Source organism: Xenopus laevis, chromosome 7S (genome assembly GCF_017654675.1).
Source record: "Xenopus laevis strain J_2021 chromosome 7S, Xenopus_laevis_v10.1, whole genome shotgun sequence".
Lineage (NCBI taxonomy): Eukaryota > Metazoa > Chordata > Amphibia > Anura > Pipidae > Xenopus > Xenopus laevis.
Window position 1 is genome coordinate 49109543 of NC_054384.1, and position 19927 is coordinate 49129469.

At 46.3% G+C, this 19927-nt stretch overlaps 1 protein-coding gene across 1 annotated transcript in view; it reads left to right on the forward strand.

The window, feature by feature from the left end:
* Positions 1-19927, forward strand: part of LOC108697221 (calcium-binding protein 2-like) — a 221956-nt gene that overhangs the window by 175330 nt on the left and 26699 nt on the right. The window contains exon 6 of the mRNA XM_041571191.1: positions 2662-2809. Coding sequence (XP_041427125.1) covers positions 2662-2809 — 148 coding nt within the window. The remainder of the gene's footprint in view (positions 1-2661; positions 2810-19927) is intronic.

The following is a 19927-nucleotide window of genomic DNA, read 5'->3' on the forward strand; positions in this document are numbered from 1 at the left end:
GGGAGGGAAGCTTGTTCCTGGTTTAAATAAGGGTCCTCTGCTGGGAGCTAATTAGGAATAGGCTGCACCTGCTGTTTAATGCAGAGCAGCTGAGTATAATTAACAGAGCCAGGGCTAGCCATAGGATCCTAAAAAAAGGGTAAACCCATACCTCTAACCTGCCAGAATAGTAAAGAGGTAAGGGAACAGGCTGCAATACAAAAAGGTTCAAACCCAACAGAGGGATAATTCCTTACATTAACCCCCCACTTTAAAAGCAGCCTCAGGACACCCCAAACAATATTTCAAACAACAGAACACCAAACAAAGAAAAAAATTTTTTTTATTCAAGACACTGTAGATGTAGAAATAAAAGTTCACTTAAATCAAGGAATGTTCTTCAAAAGGTCAGGAAGAAACCCCTTCCTGGGGGAGCAGCACATGGCAGAATAACAGACAAAGGTAGGAGATACATGCCTGTTTTTGGGCAAGGTCTTTGGCAGAGCCACCTTTGTGTTTCCCTAGGTTTCAGGCAAGGCCGCAGGCAGAGCCACCTTTGTGGTTGCCTGGGTTTCAGGCGAGGCCGCAGGCAGAGCCAACCTCATGGATGTCCAGGCTCTGGCAGCGGTACAGGCAAATCCACCCTTGCAAGTGCCCTACTAAGAGGTAACGCAATGGGCAGAGCCCCCTTCATGGGTGACTTGGGTTCTGGCAGTGGTACAGGCAACTCCACCCTCGCAGGTGCCCCCTTCATGGGTGCCTGGGATTCTGGCAGGTGCCCTACTAAAAGGAAATGCTATGGTCAGAGCCACCCTGTCAGGTGCACTGGGGTTCGGCTGAGGCACCCTAGCGGGTGCCCTGGGGTTCGGCTGAGTCACCCTGGTGGGTGCCCTGGCGTTCGGCTGAGCCATCCTGGTGGGTGCCCTGGCGTTCGGCTGAGCCATCCTGGCGGGTGCCCTGGCGTTTGGCTGAGCCACCCTGGTGGGTGCCCTGGGCTCTGGCAGAGCCACCCTGGTGAGTGCCCTGGGGTTCAGCAGGGCCACCCTGGCAGGTGGCAGGTGCCCTGGGGTTTAGCAGAGCCACCCTGGCAAGTTCCCTGGGGTTTGGCAGGGCCACCCTGGTGGGTGCCCTGGGGTTTGGCAGAGGTATAGGCAACATTTTAACACATGGCAGAAGCCCCACTACTTGTGGCACAGCACTCGGCAGAAGCCCCACTCCTGGGGGCACAGCACTTGGCGGAAGCAGCAGACCCTGCTGGGTGCCGGCATGGGTATGGGAAGCAGCTGCTGGGGAGCGGGCACTGGAGCTGTGAGCAGCGGATGCTGCGGAGGAAGGCCCCTCTGAAGCTGTGAGCAGCAGAGGCTGCGGGGAAGGCCCCTCCGGAGCAGCTCTCGGGAGCCGGCACGGGAACAGGCAGCTTGCGGGGAGCCAGTGCGGGAACAGGCAGCCTTTCGGGGAGCTGGCACGGGAACTGGAGCAGACTGCTGGTGGATAGCCGGCCCTGGAACTGGAGCAGACTGCTGACAGATAGCCGGCCCTGGAACTGGAGCAGACTGCTGACGGATAGCCGGCCCTGGAACCGGGAGCAGACTGCTGAGGAATAGGCAGCTTTGGAACTGAATAAGACTGTTGGGGGAATAATGCGGGAAAAACCTTTGATATAGTGCCTGTAATATCTAGCCAATCCCCAGAAGGACCAGTGCTTTTCCACATTGTTGGGAGGGAGCCAGCACTGCATTGCTTGCAATTTACATGGATCAGGGGCAACACAGCATTCCACCTTGATCAACTTGTTCCAGAGCTCCTACAGCACCACCACAAGCAGAGGAATTGTCTCTCCCTCTCTATGCACACATGTCAGAGTCTAGTGTTCAAGCCTGTTGCAATTGCAACCTCTCCATTCAGCCCTTCCAGGTCACCTACAATTTCATTCAATATGGCTCTCTCTGCGGCCGGGTGTTGAAGCACTGCCTTAAAGCAGTGCCCTCTAATGATCCCAGCTCCAGATCAGCACTATGCTTGGCAAACACCTTGTACAAATGAACTGTATTTGCTCAGCACAGTCTATGATTGCCAGTTTCATCCCATCATCAAACTTAGTAAGCTTGCCAAGGCAGCACTCACCAGCAGTAGGACCACAGGTGCTGCTGACGCTGCACGCCCTTACATCCTGCCGACTATGCCAAATGTAGAGTTCAGAGAGAAATACAAGATTCCTCTGCACTCAACCCATTATCAATATATTTAAGACAGAGACATTTTGTGCATACTGCTACTGAAAAATACCTTACCCTTTAAACAAAACAGGGATTGTTTGTCCATTTTGTACTAATGAAAAACAGTTTTTTCTCTTTACCTACCTAAACAGTGACAGAACCAGAAAGCTGCTTATTTTCTAAAAAATGAAACTGGTTTCATTTTCTTGTTTATTGTAAAAAAATTGCAAAAACAATAGACATATATTTATTAAAACAAGAGGCAAAACTATCATAAGTCCTCTTTTATTTCTTCTAACCTTCATTGTTGATGTTAAGGTTTCTTGTAGTCCTGAAACGTGTCCTGTTGTGTTGTTTTATTGTGTCTTTTGTTGCTCAAAAATGAATATTAAGCCCTGCCTAACAATTTTTGATCTTCAATTTTGCCAATATCCCATCTTTGCTCTCATGGTTCCTATTCCTCCAGTTTGATTCAAATGGTGATGGACGAATCAGCACACTTGAACTGCGAGAGGCAATGAGAAAATTGCTTGGACAGCAGTTGGGACCCTGTGACGTGGAGGAAATCCTGAAAGATGTAGATGTTAATGGGGATGGACTGGTGGACTTTGAAGGTAAGTCCTCTAAACTTTAATTTCTAAATTTTACTTATAATATATTGACAGGAACGTTTAATAACATAGATCTGATGTATTGATTTTGTGTTATATAAGCTATGTTTAATAACATCTAAGCAGAATAAATACTGCAAACTGCCTTATTTTTATTATTTTATATTAGGTGTGATTTTGTTTCAGTTCAGACTTACATAGTTACATAGTTACATAGTTAAATTGGGTTGAAAAAAGACAAAGTCCATCAAGTTCAACCCCTCCAAATGAAAACCCAGCATCCATACACACACCCCTCCCTACTTTTAATTAAAATTCTATATACCATACCTATATTAACTATAGAGTTTAGTATCACAATAGCCTTTAATATTATGTCTGTCCAAAAAATCATCCAAGCCATTCTTAAAGACATTAACTGAATCAGCCATCACAACATCACCCGGCAGTGCATTCCACAACCTCACTGTCCTGACTGTGAAGAACCCTCTACGTTGCTTCAAATGAAAGTTCTTTTCTTCTAGTCTAAAGGGGTGGCCTCTGGTATGGTGATCCACTTTATGGGTAAAAAGGTCCCCTGCCATTTGTCTATAATGTCCTCTAATGTACTTGTTAAGCACCAGTTAAAAGGAACATTTCACAGGTTATTAATGGTCTTCTAATTAGAATAACTATACTTTTAATGGCTGAAATCTGTGCAGTCTGCAGTAATAGTAATTACAAAAAGGTTTACAATAGAGTAAACCTTTTTGTAATTACTATTACTGCAGACTGCACAGATTTCAGCCATTAAAAGTATTTTAATATATTAAAAGTGTATTCCCTTTATAACATGTAAGAATTCAGGCACTTGTGTCAATGTGTTTCGTCAGCCCATTTTGATATCCTCAAGTGTTACAGTATATATATATATATATATATATATATATATATATATATATATATATATATATATATATATATATATATTAAAAAAAAAATAAACGCTCACAGTTGTTGGGATATGGGATTACATACTGGGGTAAATGAAACTGTGAAAGTCTTGTTGACCAGTATATCTATTGCACTTATATTCTTCAGGAGGAAAAGCAACCGTGTTGTCTGATATAATAATATCTGTTATTCTGGCTTATTCTGGTTTATGAAGGGTTGTGACTGAATGACTTGAGGAATCGAATTTATTTAAAATAGTGAAAGTGGTTCTTCACGTTGATGACAGTGAGGTTGTGCTATGCCAGGCTGGTTGTGATGACAGATTATGCCATAATGCTTTAAAAGTGACTTTGATGACTTCTTAAACACGTGTAATATCGGAAGCTATTGTCATTTTAAGCTCTACAGTTAGTTTAATATATTATCAGTATATATGTCTGTATATGCATCACTCATGCACAGAACCCCCCCTATGGGGATCTCTCCAGTACCTCATCCAATGGAAGGGCTTTGGTCCTGAGGAATGCTCCTAGGAGAAGGACTCGGATGTGCATGCTCCCCGCCTTGTGAATATCTTTCATAGTCGGTTTCCCCAGAAGCCTCGTCCTGGTGGTCCGGTGGCCCCCCGTGGGGGAGGGGGTACTGTCACGATGAGCGCCCGGCGCTCCCTACCTTACTCCCGGCGCGGCGGATCCAAGATCCCGGCGCGGTGACATCACGCGCTGTGGCGCCAAATGCAAACTTAAAAGGATGCCGGAAACCCGGGTTCGATGCCCGAGTATAGCTCAATATTATATTGTGTTCCTGGGTCTCCCTGCTTGCCTGTTTTACCTGTTATTGATCTTCTGCCTGTTTCCTGACATTTGAACCTTGCTGCCGGCCATCTCGAACCCTTGCCTGGACTAGACCTCTCTATTGGATTTCCCTTGAATTGTACTTTGCCTGGACTCACTGGAAAAGGACTTCCTCCTTGATCCTTACTACAACCCCCTGTGGGTGCCGCAGGCCCCCGCTGACAGATATAAATGAGCTGGAGAGAGTGCAGAGATGTGCAACTAAACTGGTTAGATGGATGGAAGACAAATTATGAGGGTAGACTGTCAAAGTTGGGGTTGCGATGTGACATGATTATACTTTACAACTAAAAGTTTGACTACAAAGAGTGGTGGTAAATGGAACATTTTCTAATTGGACCAGTGTTGTTAGTGGAGTAGCTCTGTTCTAGGTCCCTTGCTTTTCAACTTGTTTATTAATGACATGGTGGGCATTGAAAGTACTTTTTCTATTTTTGCAGATGACACTAAATTGTGCAGAACTATAGGTTCCATGCAGGATGCTGCCACTTTGCAGAGTGATTTGTCTAAGTTAGGAGACTTGGCAACAAATTGGAAAATTAAGTTCAATATTGATAAATGCAAGTGTAAGGAAATTTGTCTTACCTGGGATTGGGGGTGCTGTAAGTCGGCCGCGGGGACGCCTACCACGCCTCGTGGTTCCACCATCTTGCCTCCTTAGGACGCGCGCGCCCGCGTCTCGTTTCCTTTATTGACGCGGACGCGCGCGCGTCGATCCTGACGCGTGTGCGCCGATTTTGGCGCGAAAACCTTTGCGTCCAAACAAGGTATAAATAGGCCACTTCCACTCCCAGCAAACTGCCCGTGATAGAACTTGTTTCTGGTGCTCTGTTCTGAAGCCTGGTGCTATTTTGTCTGTTTGAATCTGATTATCCGTGTTTGACCCAGCCTGTACCTTGACCATCCCGAATTCTGTATCCTGACCAGTGCCTGATATCCGACTACTCTTCTGCTTGTACCCTTCCTGCTTGATACCCGGTTTTGACCCTTGCCTGCCTGACGACCCTTGCTTTCTGCCTGCCACGACCCAGCCTGTCTGACGATCCTTCTGCCTTATCCTTGTCTGTTACCGTGATCCTCGGTCCCAAAGACTCTAGCTACCAGCCGTGCCCCATTGCCTGCCAGAACACTTGCTTGAACCTCTCGTAAGACCAGGTGGCACCCGATTAGGCTGAGGGCTCCTCCCGAAGCTCAAAGGTGGTCACACCACTGGTGAAGCTTAGCTCAGACCCAGGATTCGAGCACTTGTTCTGGTGTTGGGTGCCGGCCGTGACATTATCACGGGCCATGGAGGACGACGATCACACCGAAGCTGCTGCCGCTGCTCCACTTCCATCTTCTTCCGAGCTGTTGCTAACTACTCTACTGCAACGTATGGAGGAGCAGGAGCAAAAGCAGAACTATTTGCTCCAGGGGTTCCATAACCTAACACGCCAGCTGGAACCCTCGCAGCAGCCAGCCAGTTCTGTTCCTACTCCTTCTGTGGGTTCCCTGCCTGATAGGGGTGCTGTATTCAGACCTCAGGAACCCAAAATTGCATTTCCTGCCAAGTTTGGTGGGGACAGAACCCAGTTTTTTGTTTTTCAAGAGGCCTGTAAGCTGTACCTCAGCTTTTTCCCCCGCTCATTTCCCTCTGACGAGGAAAAGGTCAGGTTCGTAATGACCCTATTAGTGGGTGACCCCCAAGTCTGGGCACTTAGATTGCCAGCCACTGACCCTGCCCGTTACTCTTTAGATATTTTCTTCCGCTCTATGGCCATTCTTTACGATGACCCGGATCGCGCCTCTTCGGCCGATTCCGCGATTCGCAAACTACGCCAGGGTAAACGGGAGGTGGAGATTTACTGCACAGAGTTCCGTAGGTGGGCGGTGGAGACTGGTTGGAACGATGCAGCTCTAAGGAGCCAGTTTCGCATCGGTCTAGCCAAATCTGTCAAAGACAGCCTGGTCAATTACCCCCTATCTACCAGTCTGGATGACCTTATGTCTCTGGTTATCCAGATAGATAGGAGACAGAGGGAAAATCGGGAGGAACAGGGTACTTCTTCTGTGTATAAGCATAATTTTAGTGCTAAGTTGTCAACCCCTCTGTGTCTCAACCTCAGGAGGAGCCTATGCAGCTGGGCATTTTTCACCTTACTCCTGAGGAAAAGGCACGGAGGCGGTCTCTTGGGTTGTGTTTGTATTGTGGGGAGAAGGGTCACTTCCTCAATCAGTGTTCCAAGAGGCCGGGAAACGCCCTAGCCTAAATGGAGAAGGGGAGCTCCATTTGGGTGCAGGCGTTTCCTCTCCCCAATCTGCCTCCAAGGTCCTATTATCTGTTAAATTAACCTGGCCTACGGGCACTGTTAAATTGTCAGCCTTCATTGATTCTGGGGCGGAGGGTAATTTCTTGGACGCAGCATTCGCTGCTAAAAATAAAATTCCTTTGGTTGCCCTCAATCCTCCCATGAGAATTCTGGCTGTCGATAAAAGACCCTTGGGATCAGGGGTGGTTTCCCAAAAGACCACAAATCTTTCCATGTGTGCAAATAATCTACACTGTGAGGAGATAGCTCTATACCTCATTGAGGGAGCTTCCTCTCCTCTTATTCTTGGTTTACCATGGCTCCAGAGGCATAACCCTCTGATAGACTGGGTTTCTAAGGGGGTGACTCAATGGGGTACAGGATGTAGTGGGGTTTGTTTTCCCTCTGTAGTAGCCACTACTTCTCTTGAGGGGTTACCCACAGCATATTCTGTTTTCTCTGATGTTTTCTCTAAAAGAGCAGCTGAGACCTTACCTCCGCATCGGCAGTATGACTGCCCTATTGATTTAGTTCCTGGGTCAACTCCTCCACGTGGTAGAACCTACCCTCTTTCATTGCCCGAAGCCCAGGCAATGAAAGAGTATATACAAGAAAATCTTGACAGGGGCTTCATTAGGCCCTCTTGTTCCCCTGCGGGGGCAGGGTTCTTTTTTGTGGGTAAGAAAGACGGTGGTTTACGCCCCTGTATTGATTATAGGGGGCTTAATAAAATCACTGTAAAAAACCGCTACCCCTTACCATTAATCTCCGAACTATTTGACCAGGTCAAGGATGCTAAGATCTACTCCAAGCTTGACTTGAGGGGTGCCTATAACCTCATTCGGATCAGGGAGGGGGATGAGTGGAAAACGGCTTTTAATACTAGGGATGGCCACTACGAGTACCTTGTTATGCCGTTTGGGTCTATGTAACGCCCCAGCAGTGTTTCAGGAGTTTGTCAATGACATCTTTCGGGACCTGCTGGGGATATACGTAGTGGTCTACCTAGATGACATCCTCATCTTCTCTGCCAATCTGTCTGATCATCGTCTTCATGTTTGTGAGGTATTGCGTAGGCTTAGAGCTAATAACCTGTATGCAAAATTGGAGAAGTGTACTTTTGAGGTTGCTTCCGTACAGTTCTTGGGATTTAATATTTCTTCCAAGGGTCTCGAAATGGATCCAGACAAGGTAAGAGCTGTCCTGGAGTGGACCCAACCTTATTCTTTACGTGCAACCCAAAGGTTCCTAGGTTTTGCCAACTATTATAGGCAATTCATTAAAAAATTTTCACTTATTGTGGCTCCTATCACAAATCTTACTAAGAAAGGTGCTGACCCCAGTATGTGGCCTCCGGAAGCTATCCAAGCTTTCGAGTTCCTCAAAAGGGAGTTTAGTTCTGCCCCAATCCTCCGCCATCCTGATACAACACTACCTTTTATAGTCGAGGTAGATGCTTCTGAGGTGGGAGCAGGGGCAATTCTCTCTCAAAGGCACCCGATAACTAATAAGTTACACCCCTGTGCATTTTTCTCTAGAAAATTTCTTCCTGCAGAGGCAAATTATGACATAGGGAATAGAGAACTATTAGCTGTCAAGTGGGCCTTTGAGGAATGGCGGCATCTACTAGAAGGGGCTAAACACCAGGTTACGGTCTACACTGACCATAAAAATCTGTTGTATATTGAGTCAGCAAAGCGTCTAAATCCCAGACAGGCAAGGTGGGCTTTGTTCTTTTCTAGGTTTAACTTTACCTTGACGTTTAGGCCTGGTACAAAGAACGTCAAGGCAGATGCTCTTTCCAGAAGCTTTGACTCAATATATTCTGAAACTGATGACTGTAGTACAATTATTCCGGGTGAAGTCATTGTGGCTACTTTGGAATCTGATCTCTCTTCTTTGTTATCCCCTGTTCAGACAGACGCTCCCTCTAACACTCCTGTTGGGAGATTATTTGTTCCTGAAGATCTTAGAGAACAGGTTCTAAGAGAGGTTCATGATTCCAAGATGGCAGGACATCCTGGTGTAAGTAAAACTATTTCATTACTTACTCGAAGTGCTTGGTGGCCGACCTGTAAACAAGATGTTAAATCTTTTGTGGATTCTTGTCCTGTCTGCCAAGGCTCCAAGACTTCTAGAAATTTGTCCCAAGGGTTACTGATTTCCCTCCCTATTCCTGAAAGACCATGGACCCATCTTTCTATGGATTTTATTGTGGAGTTGCCTGTGTCCCAGGGGAAAACAGTAATTTGGGTGGTGGTGGATAGATTCAGTAAGATGGGTCATTTTATTGCTCTTCCTCACCTCCCATCTGCCAAAACTTTGTCCGAACTTTTTATTCAACATATATTTAAGTTGCATGGTTTTCCCAGTAATATTGTTTCAGACAGAGGTGTTCAATTTGTCTCTAAGTTCTGGCGCGCATTTTGCTCGTTAGTGGGGATGGATCTTTCTTTTTCAACCGCCTATCACCCACAAACCAATGGGCAAACCGAGAGAGTGAACCAGTCTTTAGAGCAATTTTTAAGATGTTATGTGTCCGAAAATCAATCTTCCTGGGCAGAACTGCTACCCTGGGCAGAATTTGCCTACAATAACGCTACTCACTCCTCCACTGGGGAGTCTCCGTTTTTTATTGTTAATGGGTTACACCCAAAAGCTTTTTCCTTCTCTAATTCTGGTTCTTCTGTCCCTTCCGCTAATTCCTCAGTCGAACAATTTTCCATGATTTGGTCCCAGGTACATGATTCTTTGTCTACTGCTACTTCTGCTCAGAAAAGGGCTGCTGATAAAAGACGTAGAGAAGCACCCCAGTATAAAGTGGGAGACTTGGTGTGGCTCTCTACCAAAAACATCAAGTTAAAGGTTCCTTCCCTTAAGCTGGGTCCCCGTTTCATTGGTCCTTACCCCATCACTACTGTTATCAACCCTTCGTCTGTTCGCCTTAAATTGCCTGTTAATTTCAAGATTTCTGATTCTTTTCATGTTTCTTTGCTTAAACCTGCCGCTAATACTCGCCTTACTTCTGTTCCCCCTCCAGTGCAAGTTGACGGTCAGCCTGAATTTGAGATCCAGGAGTTCCTTGATTCCCGAATGGTACGTAACAAACTCCAGTACCTCACTAGGTGGAAGGGATTCGGTCCTGAGGAGAACTCCTGGGTCTCAGTTGATGACATCAAGGCTGATCGTCTTAGGAAGCAGTTCCATTTAAAGTTTCCTGGGAAGCCTGGGGGTCCGGTGTCCCCCCCTAGAGAGGGGGGTAATGTAAGGAAATCTGTCTTACCTGGGATTGGGGGTGCTGTAAGTCGGCCGCGGGGACGCCCGCCACGCCGACCGCGGGGACGCCCGCCTCGTGGTTCCACCATCTTGCCTCCTTAGGACGCGCGCGCCCGCGTCTCGTTTCCTTTATTGACGCGGACGCGCGCGCGTCGATCCTGACGCGTGTGCGCCGATTTTGGCGCGAAAACCTTTGCGTCCAAACAAGGTATAAATAGGCCACTTCCACTCCCAGCAAACTGCCCGTGATAGAACTTGTTTCTGGTGCTCTGTTCTGAAGCCTGGTGCTATTTTGTCTGTTTGAATCTGATTATCCGTGTTTGACCCAGCCTGTACCTTGACCATCCCGAATTCTGTATCCTGACCAGTGCCTGATATCCGACTACTCTTCTGCTTGTACCCTTCCTGCTTGATACCCGGTTTTGACCCTTGCCTGCCTGACGACCCTTGCTTTCTGCCTGCCACGACCCAGCCTGTCTGACGATCCTTCTGCCTTATCCTTGTCTGTTACCGTGATCCTCGGTCCCAAAGACTCTAGCTACCAGCCGTGCCCCATTGCCTGCCAGAACACTTGCTTGAACCTCTCGTAAGACCAGGTGGCACCCGATTAGGCTGAGGGCTCCTCCCGAAGCTCAAAGGTGGTCACACCACTGATGAAGCTTAGCTCAGACCCAGGATTCGAGCACTTGTTCTGGTGTTGGGTGCCGGCCGTGACAGCAAGGTTATGCACTTTTGCAAAAATAATTGCAAGTTATACACTAAATGGCAGTGTGTTGGGAGTTTCCTTAAATCAGAAGGATCTAGGGTTTTTTGTAGATACTGTAACAAGTTGTCTAATTCTGGGCAGTGTCATTCGGTGGCTCCTCAAGCAAATAAAGTTCTGTCTTGCATAAAAAAGGGCATCAACTCAAGGGATGAAAACATAATTATGCCTCTTTATAGGTCCCTGGTGAGGCCTATTCTGGAGTATGCAGTGCAGTTTTGGACTCCAGTTCCTTCCCAATAAGGAACTTGCACTTGCTCATAACATGTTCAAGTATTTTAAAAATGCCTGAGGGGGTGGTAGAGCTAGGATATGAAACAGGAAAGACTTACAGTGCTGAAGCTCCCATTGTGTACACTACCCTGAGCCACTTTTGTGCTGCTAATTAGCCTCTACCAGCCTTATCTGCACTGACAGAACACAACTCCTGGCACGGATTTGTGGCAATGCCACAAAGGCCCGGGCCTAGGGTGGCAAAATTTTAGGGGCGGCATGCCGCCCAGACGCATCTTTAGGTTCACTGGGGATGCAAAGCTCCCCAGTGCTTCTGTGCTTTTGATCGCACGACTTTCCCTAGGACCCTGCTGCAACAGGGGGCGGAGGTGAGCGGAAACGGGACAAATTTGCCCATCAATACTGAACTGGCATACTGGAGCACAGAAAAGTAACTGCCTAAATGAACATCTTCCAAACCAGCTTTAGCTAACAATGTTGGTTCGTAGCAGCAATGTCTCATAGGGAGGCTTCTCCCTAGACTTATCCTATCTTTGCTTCTGTTATTATAGTAGTTTAGGGTACAGGCCTACTTACTATGGGTGGACAGGGGTGGGAAGGACAACTTGGGGAAAAATGGGTGTTAATTGTTGGTTTTGTTCTGTTTTTTGCTCAATTCATTCAGTACGTTTAGGCATTCGCTCCCTCACTATTGATACTGCAAGAAACATTTTCAACGCATGCTTAAAGGGGTAGCTATCCTTAAAAAACACATAATGTCTGAACTCCTAAAGATTTATTTAAATACAAATGGTAAATACTGTATATTATTATGTTTTGCAAACTGAATTCAATTCCCCTGGTGTTGATCAATGTCTACCTACCTCCTCTTATGACGTTAGTTACTATGTAGCAGATCTTTAAAAAAAAATCATAGACTTACCTCCAAGCCCAATCTGTATAATGGGGGATTTGCTGCCCATAACTGCTCCCCTAGACCCCTAACTAGATAAACTAACGTCTCAGCTGACAACACCCATACCATTAGCTGTTTGGTCTAACAGACATGTGGAGATAAAAAAATCCTACCGCTAGACAATACTCATGTCACGCAGCTAGATAAAAAAATCACCAGCGATGGCTTCATCACATCGCCACACTTTGAAAGATGAAAATTCCCCAGGACAACGCTAATTCATTAAAATGTGAAGTTGCGTCCAGGGCGTCGAACGATTGTGAAGTTTCGCTATCGTTAATTCGGCAAGCAAAGCGAAGTTGCGGCGGGAAGTTAAATTTCAATGGACTTATATGTTGCATCAAATACATTACACTACACATGCCCAGGGAACCTTAATAAAATAAAGTAAAGTTGTTATAATGCCCTACACATGTGCCCAGTGTATAGTTTATGTGCCATGTAAGGAAATGTAGGGTGGAAGCCGGGTACCCTAAAAAAAATTACGATATTTTGCAGCCTATCACCCTGAAAAACTGAAGTCCCCAGCGTTTTTTGGGACTTAGAAAAATGTTCACATTTTTTTTGAGGAACTCCTATCTACTCTGTTGCACTTCACCTGGTCTGAGGTGGCGAAGGCAAGTCTGGCGCAAGAGGTAACAATGTATCAATCTCAATCAATCATCAGGAGGAAATAAGTTAACTAGCTTACCCTATGTGGGGGAGAAGAAAACTGTCCCTGACAGTTCCGGCAACATTGCTGATCTAAGAGGAAAACAGCATAGTTTAGGAATATATACATTTTACAGAAACAAGCCATATTGAAACCTTAATTTAACCCTTTTGGGTATTGCGACTGCATCAACCAGATCCAATAGCATTCTCGCTGTAATAGATTTTTCTTTTCATCCATGCCTGGTTTAAAAATCACTTTCTCCAAAACCTGCCATCTCAATTGAGATACATGGGGGCAAATTCACTAAGATTCGTAGTTGCGCCAGGCGCAACTTCGCCGTACTTCGCCAGGCGTAGTTTCGCCAGCGCTCTGCAAATTCACTAAAATCCGAATTGACGCTAGCGTTCGGCGCTTCGGCGCTTAGTGAATTTGCCCCATGATGTCCTTGTTCAAAAAAATATTTTGCCAATAAAGATTCTGTTTTTGGTTTATTTATTCTATCAATTGTCTTTTTACATTGCACCTGTGCCGTGAGGAGTATTGGCGATAAGTCCTGATATTTGATTTATGCTCATTGAGCCTAGTTTATTAGCCCTACTGGTCTGACCAATATATAATAACCTGCATGGACACTTGATACAATACACCACATCAAAAAGCCTTGAAGTTCATGTTTAACATCTGAATGTGGATGTGTCACAAAACTGCCGGGGATGATAGCATTGCAGTGGCTATAATTTCTGCAGGGGAAGGTTCCCATGCTCTGAGTACCTAGTATGTTACATACCCCTTTGTGTGAGATGACTTCACCAACATTCCTGCCCCTTCTATAAAAAAAAATGGGTGGTGCCCTGAACAAATGCCCATGTTTAGAATCTGTACTCAGAATCTTCCAATGTTTCAAAATTACATTACAGTGAAATTTAGAATTAGTGTTGTAAGATGTAAAAAACTGGATTCTTTGGGGTTTAACTGATCTATCATTTGATTTCTTAGTTAACGTAGTCTCCCTTGGTATGAGCTCAACCTCTCTTTGTGTGGCCAGCAATGTGGATTGATCATAACCCCTCTCAACAAATTTAAAAGACAGTTGATAGAATAAATAAACCAAAAACAGAATCTCTATTGGCAAAACATTTTTTTGATCATGGACATCATGTATCTCAATTGAGATGGCATGTTTTGGAGAAAGTGATTTTTAAACCAGGCATGGATAAAAAGAAAAATCTATTACAGCGAGAATGCTATTGGAATTGGTTGATGCAGATGCGATACCCGAAAGGGTTAAATGAAGATTTCAATATGGCTTGTTTTCTGTAAAATGTAAAATGTAACTGTCACGGCCGGCACCCGATACCAGAACAAATGCCAAGCACCCTGGTCTCGGCTCGGCTTCACCAGTAGTGTGACCACCGTTGGGCTTCGGGAGGAGCCCTCAGCTTACTTGGGTGCCACCTGGACTTAACGAGGGGTGCAAGGCGAGATGTTCTGGCTGGCGAAGGAGCACGGCTGTTAGCAAAGTCTTTGGAGCAAGCGAGAGAATCGTCAGACAGGCTGGGTCGAGGCAGGCAGATAACAGGAATCGTCATGCAGGCAGGGGTCAAAACCGGGTAATCAAACAGAAGGGATCAGGCAGAAAGAGTAGTCGAAATGCAGGCAAAGGTCAGAGTTCGGATATCAGAATAGTCAGGAACAGGCAGGGATCAAAAACCAGGAATCACAGATAAAGTTAACAAGAACAAACAGCACAAGGCTTCAGGAACCACTAGAATAACAATTCTATCACGGGCAATGACAAACTGTGGGAATGCCCCTTTAATACTTTCAAATTTGGCGCCCTTGAGCGCTGACGTCATCACGCCAGCACGCATGCGCCTTTAAATCCCGAACTGCGCATGCGCATGCGCACTAAGAGACATCCGGAAGAGAGGCACCTCAGTACAAGGTGGGGGACTTGGTATGGTTATCTACTAAGAATATTAAACTGAAGGTTCCCTCTCCCAAACTTGGTCCCAGGTTCATTGGTCCATAGCCCATCACTGCCATAATCAATCCTTCCTCTGTTCGTCTAAAATTACCTTCTGATTTCAAAATTTCTAACTCCTTTCATGTTTCCTTTTTAAAACCTGCATCTAATGTTCGTCACTTGTCTGTTCCTCGCCCAGTGTTTGTTGAAGGTCAGCCTGAATATGAGATCCAGGAGTTCCTTGATTCCCATCTTGTGCGTGGTAAACTACAATACCTCACTAGGTGGAAGGGCTTTGGTCCTGAGTAGAACTCTTGGGTCTCAGTTGAAGACATCAAGGCTGACCGCCTCAGGAAGCAATTCAACTCCAAATTTCCTGGTAAACCTGGGGGTCCAGTGGCCCCCCCTAGAGAGGGGGGTAATGTAACGAAGTCTCACCCTGGTGGTCTAGTGGGGCGCGGCAGGGACACCTGCCGCCCCCTCGGCGGGGTCGCCCGCCGCGTCGCGCTGCTCCTCTAAGGGATCTGTCAGCAGCTCTTTTCTGAGCCGAAGAAGCTGCGGACAGAGAGTTGTGGACCTGGGACCAAATCTTAGAAAATTGTTCTACAAAAACATTGGCAGCGGGTACAGGAGAGGCAGAACCAGAAAAAGAAAAAGCTTTGGGATGTAATCCATTAACTACAAAAAAAGGAGATTCCCCAGAGGACGAGTGGGAAGCATTATTACTGTATATGCAAATTCAGCCCAAGGCAACAGTTCAGACCAAGTAGACTGGTTATGGGACACATAACATCGAAGATATTGCTCAAGGGATTGGTTGACCCTTTCAGTCTGGCCATTAGTCTGGGGATGGTAGGCAGAAGAAAAGGATAATTCTGTACCCACTAAAGAACAAAAAGCACGCCAAAATTTAGAAACAAACTGAACCCCTCTGTCTGAAACAATATTTTCAGGAAAACCGTGTAACTTAAAAATATGAGTAATAAACAGGTCAGCCAGGGTTTTAGAAGGAAGGTGAGGAAGAGGAATAAAATGAGAAGATGGCAAATCTACAATAAAATCCATGGAAATGTGGGACCATGGTTTGGCAGGAATGGGTAATGGATTTAGCAGACCCTGGGATAGACTATGAGAGGATTTAGATCTCTGACAAATTGGACATGATTTAACAAAAGCTTTAGTATCCAACTTAAAAGAAGGCCACCAAACATGACGGGCAAGTAAAGAAGTTGTCTTAGCAATACCTGGATGACCTGCCACCTTTGAATCATGAACCTCCCTCAACACTTGTTCTCTAAGCTCCTCAGGTACGAACCATCTACCAGATGGAGTTTCAGCAGGAGCAGAAGACTGTAAAGGGGACAATAAGGAAGAGAGATCAGATTCTAAGGCTGCAACAATTATTTCCCTGGGTATGATGGAAGTATACTCACTAGAGTCAGGGGAAACTGCTTCAAAACTCCTAGAGAGTGCATCTGCCTTGACATTTTTAGATCCAGGATGAAAAGTTAAAGAAAAATTAAACCTAGAAAAGAATAGGGCCCATCTAGCTTGCCTAGGATTGAGGCGCTTGGCAGACTCTATATACAAAAGATTTTTATGGTCAGTATAGACCGTAACAGGATGTTTCGCACCTTCAAGAAGATGCCGCCATTCCTCAAAGGCCCACTTGACAGCCAACAATTCCCTGATCCCAATATCATAATTCACCTCTGCTGGTGAAAATTTTTTAGAGAAGAAGGCACAGGGATGCATTTTGTTGGTTGTCGGGTGCCTTTGAGAAAGGACTGCCCCAGCTCCTACTTCAGAGGCATCTACCTCCACAATAAATGGAAGAGAAGAATCGGGATAACGGAGGATAGGGGCTGAACTGAACTCTTTTTTTAGAATTTCAAATGCTTGCACAGCATCTGGAGATTATTCTTCCTTAGCCTACGTAAGACCTCACAGACATGTTTACGAAGTTCAGATAAATTGGAAGAAAAAATTAAAATATCGTCAAGGTAGACCACTACGAATATTCCCAACAGGTCCCGAAAAATGTCATTGATAAACTCCTGAAACACAGCAGGAGCGTTACAAAGTCCGAACGGCATTACTCGTAGTGGCCGTCTCTGGTGTTAAATGCAGTTTTCCACTCGTCCCCCTCTCTTATTCGAATTAGATTATAAGCCCCTCTAAGATCAAGCTTGGTAAAAATCTTAGCAGATTTAATTTGGTCAAAGAGTTCAGATATTAAGGGAAGGGGATAGCGGTTTTTAATAGTGATCTTGTTAAGTCCCCTGTAATCAATACAGGGACGAAGACCGCCATCCTTCTTCCCTACAAAAAAGAAGCCTGCCCCCGCAGGGGAATTAGAAGGTCTAATGAAACTCCTCTCCAGGTTTTCACTAATATACTCCTTCATTGCCTGGGCTTCGGGCAATGAAAGAGGATAAGTTCTACCCCGGGGAGGAGTTGACCCAGGAACCAGATCAATTGGGCAGTCATACTGCCGATGTGGGGGTAGGGTTTCGGCTGCCTTTTTTGAAAACACATCAGAGTAACCCGAATAGACTTAAGGTAACCCTTCTAGTATGGTAGTGGCCACTACCGAAGGAATACAAACACCTCCACACTGAAACCCCCACTGAGTAACCTCCCCAGCCACCCAATCAATAAGGGGGTTATGGACCTGAAGCCAAGGTAACCCCAATATAAGGGGGAAGGAAGCACCTTCAAAAAGGAAAAAGGCTATTTCCTCACAGTGGAGATTATCTATACACATTGATAAAAACATAGTCTTCCTAGAAATTTTACCTGACCCTAAGGGTCTTTTGTCCACCGCTAAAATCTTCATGGGGACACTTAATGAGACGGAAGGAATATTATGTCTGGCTGCGAAAGCAGCATCCAAGAAATTACCCTCCGCCCCCGAGTTCACAAAGGCGGACATCAAAATGGAGCCCGTAGGCCAGGTTAATTTGACCGGTAACAAAAACCTAGAGGCAGATTGGGTAGAGGAAACTCCTGTACCCAAATGGAGCTCCCCTTCTCCATTTAGGCTTGGGAGTTTCCCGGCCTCTTAGGACACAAGTTTAGAAAATGACCTTTCTCTCCACAATATAGGCAGAGACCCAAGGAGCGCCTGCGTGCCTTCTCCTCAAGGGTTAGATGACTAGTGCCTATTTGCATAGGTTCCTCCTGAGGAGAGGGCGTAGAGGCCTTAGGAAACTTATCAGAAGTAACATAGGTAGATCTTTTACTGGTAACCCCAGGAAAATTTGAAGAACCCCCTTCAGCCCTTCTCTCTCTCTGTCTCCTATCCACCTGGATAGCCAAGGACTAGGGATGTAGCGAACTGCCGATTTGGTGTTCGCGAACGCCGTTTGCGAACACCGGCAAAAAATGCGAACGTTCGCGAACAGTTCGCGAACTTCGTACACCGCTAAAATCGTTCGATTCGAACGATCGAAGGATTTTAATCGTTCGATCGAAGGATTTTCATTCGAATCGAACGATCGAAGCCATTCGATCGAATGCTTTTCATTGGATCGAATGCTTACAATCGTTCGAACGAATGGAAATCGGTCGATTTTTAGCGGTCGAAGGAATTCGAATGATCGAATGGTCGAACGCGAACTCAAACTGCGAACGTTCCCAAACGTTCGCGAACATTCGGCGGACGCGAACGGTCGAAGTTCGCGCGAACTAGTTCGCAGGCGAACAGTTCGCTACATCCCTACCAAGGACATGAGATCGTCCAGGTTAGATGACAGAGGATAATTAACCAGACTGTCTTTGACATGATCAGACAGCCCTATACGGAACTGGCTACGAAGAGCCAAATCGTTCCACCCGGTCTCTACTGCCCACCGGCGGAACTCAGTGCAGCACACCTCCGCATCCCGTTTCCCCTGATGTAACCTACGAATCGCGGTATCGCCTGAAGTGGCACGATCCGGGTCATCGTAAAGAAATGATCTAAGGAGAAACGGGCTGGATCTGAGGCGGGCAGTCTAAGAGCCCAAATTTGGGGATCACCCTGTAATAGGGTCATGACAAACCTTACTTTCTCCTCACCCGTAGGAAATGAGTGAGGGAAGAAACCAAGGTACAATTTACATGCTTCTTTAAAGACAAAGAATTTTGCTCTATCCCCACTGAACTTATCAGGAAAAACAATTTTGGGTTCCTGGGGTCTAGCAGAATTACCCCACATAGCAGAGGAACCCACAGGGGAAGAAACAACCGGACTGATTGGCTGCTGTGACGTTTCCAGCTTGCGGGTCAGACTGTGAAACCCCTGAAGCAAGTAGTTTTGTTTCCGCTCATGGTCCTCCATACGCTGAAGTAGGGCAGTAAGGAGCGCTTCGGTAGTAGTTGGAGGAGGCGGAACGGAAGCAGCAGCAGAAGCACCGTCTAGACTTTCGTCCTCCATGGCCCGTAATAATGTCACGGCCGGCACCCGATACCAGAACAAATGCCAAGCACCCTGGTATCGGCTCGGCTTCACCAGTAGTGTGACCACCGTTGGGCTTTGGGAGGAGCCCTCAGCTTACTTGGGTGCCACCTGGACTTAACGAGGGGTGCAAGGCGAGATGTTCTGGCTGGCGAAGGGGCACGGCTGTTAGCAAAGTCTTTTAGGCCGAAGGTCACGGTACAAATGGAGCAAGCGAGAGAATCGTCAGACAGGCTGGGTCGAGGCAGGCAGATAACAGGAATCGGCAGGCAAGGGTCAAAACCGGGTAATCAAACAAAAGGGATCAGGCAGAAAGAGTAGTCGAAATGCAGGCAAAGGTCAGAGTTCGGATATCAGAATAGTCAGGAACAGGCAGGGATCAAAAACCAGGAATCACAGATAAAGTTAACAAGAACAAACAGCACAAGGCTTCAGGAACCACTAGAATAACAATTCTATCACGGGCAATGACAAACTGTGGGAATGCCCCTTTAATACTTTCAAATTTGGCGCCCTTGCACGCTAACGACATCACGCCAGCGCGCATGCGCCTTTAAATCCGGAACTGCGCACTAAGAGACATCCGGAAGAGGAGCAGCGCGACGCGGCTGGCGTCCCCACCGAGGGGGCGGCAGGCGTCCCTGCTGTCCCCCCACTAGACCACCAGGGTGAGACTTCGTTACAGTAACTGTGCGGTTTTCCTTTTAGATAAGCAATGTTGCTGGATTGGCTTCAGGGACAGTTTTCTTCTCCTCC